Genomic DNA, 1,243 nt, shown 5'->3' with positions numbered 1-1,243 from the left:
ATAGCAAAACACTCATTCAATCCGACGGCATTTTATTTGATCGGACGCTAACCGCGGCACAAATTACAGATCTGTCAGAGGAGGTGAATGGGAAAAATCGATTGGAAGCTGAGCAGACACTAATTTCTAATCTCTACTTATGTTTGGGGGAACGTGGACAGGACGAACTACATAACCGGAAACCCCATTTGGACTTGGCGACTACCCGATATCCACGGGTTTTGGATGAATTTGAGAATGTCTTCAGGAAGGAAAGAAACGAAACGTTCGAGACGTATCAGCTACTATCTCGGAAACAACGTGACGTGGAAACGTTGGAAGAATTCCACTCCGTATTGAGTGGACTGGCCGCTAGATGCTCATTGGGAGCATTGGAACGACAGGTGTTACGTGACGTATTCATAGTGAATATGTTCAATAAGGAGGCTCAAACGGAGCTATGTCGTTCAACTAAGACACCAGATGAGGTCTATCGGATTGCTTTGTCATATGAACGGGGTGACAAATACGCAAAGTCATATAAAGTATCCGGTGGGGGACTTACCGCGGCACCAGCGGGCTCACTACAAATTAAAGCGGAGCCTATAAGCGCTATCCGAGGAGGTTATCGCCGACCATTTCAAAGAGGCGGACGTGGATTTGGCAGGGGCGGCACAAGGGGCCGCGGAGGAGCAGCAGATCGCAAGTGCTACAATTGTGACCAGAGTGGTTTTACCCCGGATCATATTCCAAAGTGTCCACCAAGAAATGCAACCTGCAATTTTTGCAAGAAAACTGGACATTACGAGCGAACTTGTAGAGGACGTCGATCGGCGAATAGGGGTCGCGTAGGCATGATAAATGAGGACGACACCGATGGCGGGATTGCACAAGATTATCCGGAGGAGAGTGCATCTAATTACGGAAGTTCCGTTGGATGGGTGACTGATTCAAAGGCACCGGCACATGGATGGGATTCTCGATAGTTCGACGGAGTATGTAGTTATGTCAATCCGGCGGAAGGAGGAAACAGAATTGAGAGTCGCGGGGGCCAAACTAGCTCTAAGAATCAATGGAAAAGCAACCCAGGCCTGGATTGATAGTGGTTCGCCAATATCCATCTTCACTATTGGGGAACTAAAACGTACCCTGGGAACAGTCAACGTACAATTGAAACCGCGGGATCCGACAGACGACCAATTCCGCGACTACGGCAACAATCCGTTAAAATTTCTGGGGGAAGATGCAAGTTACGCTTTATTCC

General features: G+C 48.2%; 1 protein-coding gene across 1 annotated transcript; it reads left to right on the top strand.

Annotated features, from left to right (window-relative positions):
• Nucleotides 1–69: 69 nt before the first annotated feature.
• LOC134856030 (uncharacterized) lies at nucleotides 70–965 on the top strand (the record flags this gene model as incomplete). Its single annotated transcript, XM_063872401.1, has 1 exon — nucleotides 70–965. A coding segment is annotated over one exon (896 nt), but the record flags the coding sequence as incomplete, so codon positions are not given.
• Between the last annotated feature and the right edge of the window lie 278 nt (nucleotides 966–1,243).

This window comes from Symsagittifera roscoffensis, unplaced genomic scaffold, assembly GCF_963678635.1.
Source record: "Symsagittifera roscoffensis unplaced genomic scaffold, txSymRosc1.1 SCAFFOLD_898, whole genome shotgun sequence".
Lineage (NCBI taxonomy): Eukaryota > Metazoa > Xenacoelomorpha > Acoela > Convolutidae > Symsagittifera > Symsagittifera roscoffensis.
The sequence above is the reverse complement of the archived record's forward strand: the minus strand, read 5'-3'. Positions and strand labels throughout refer to the sequence as shown.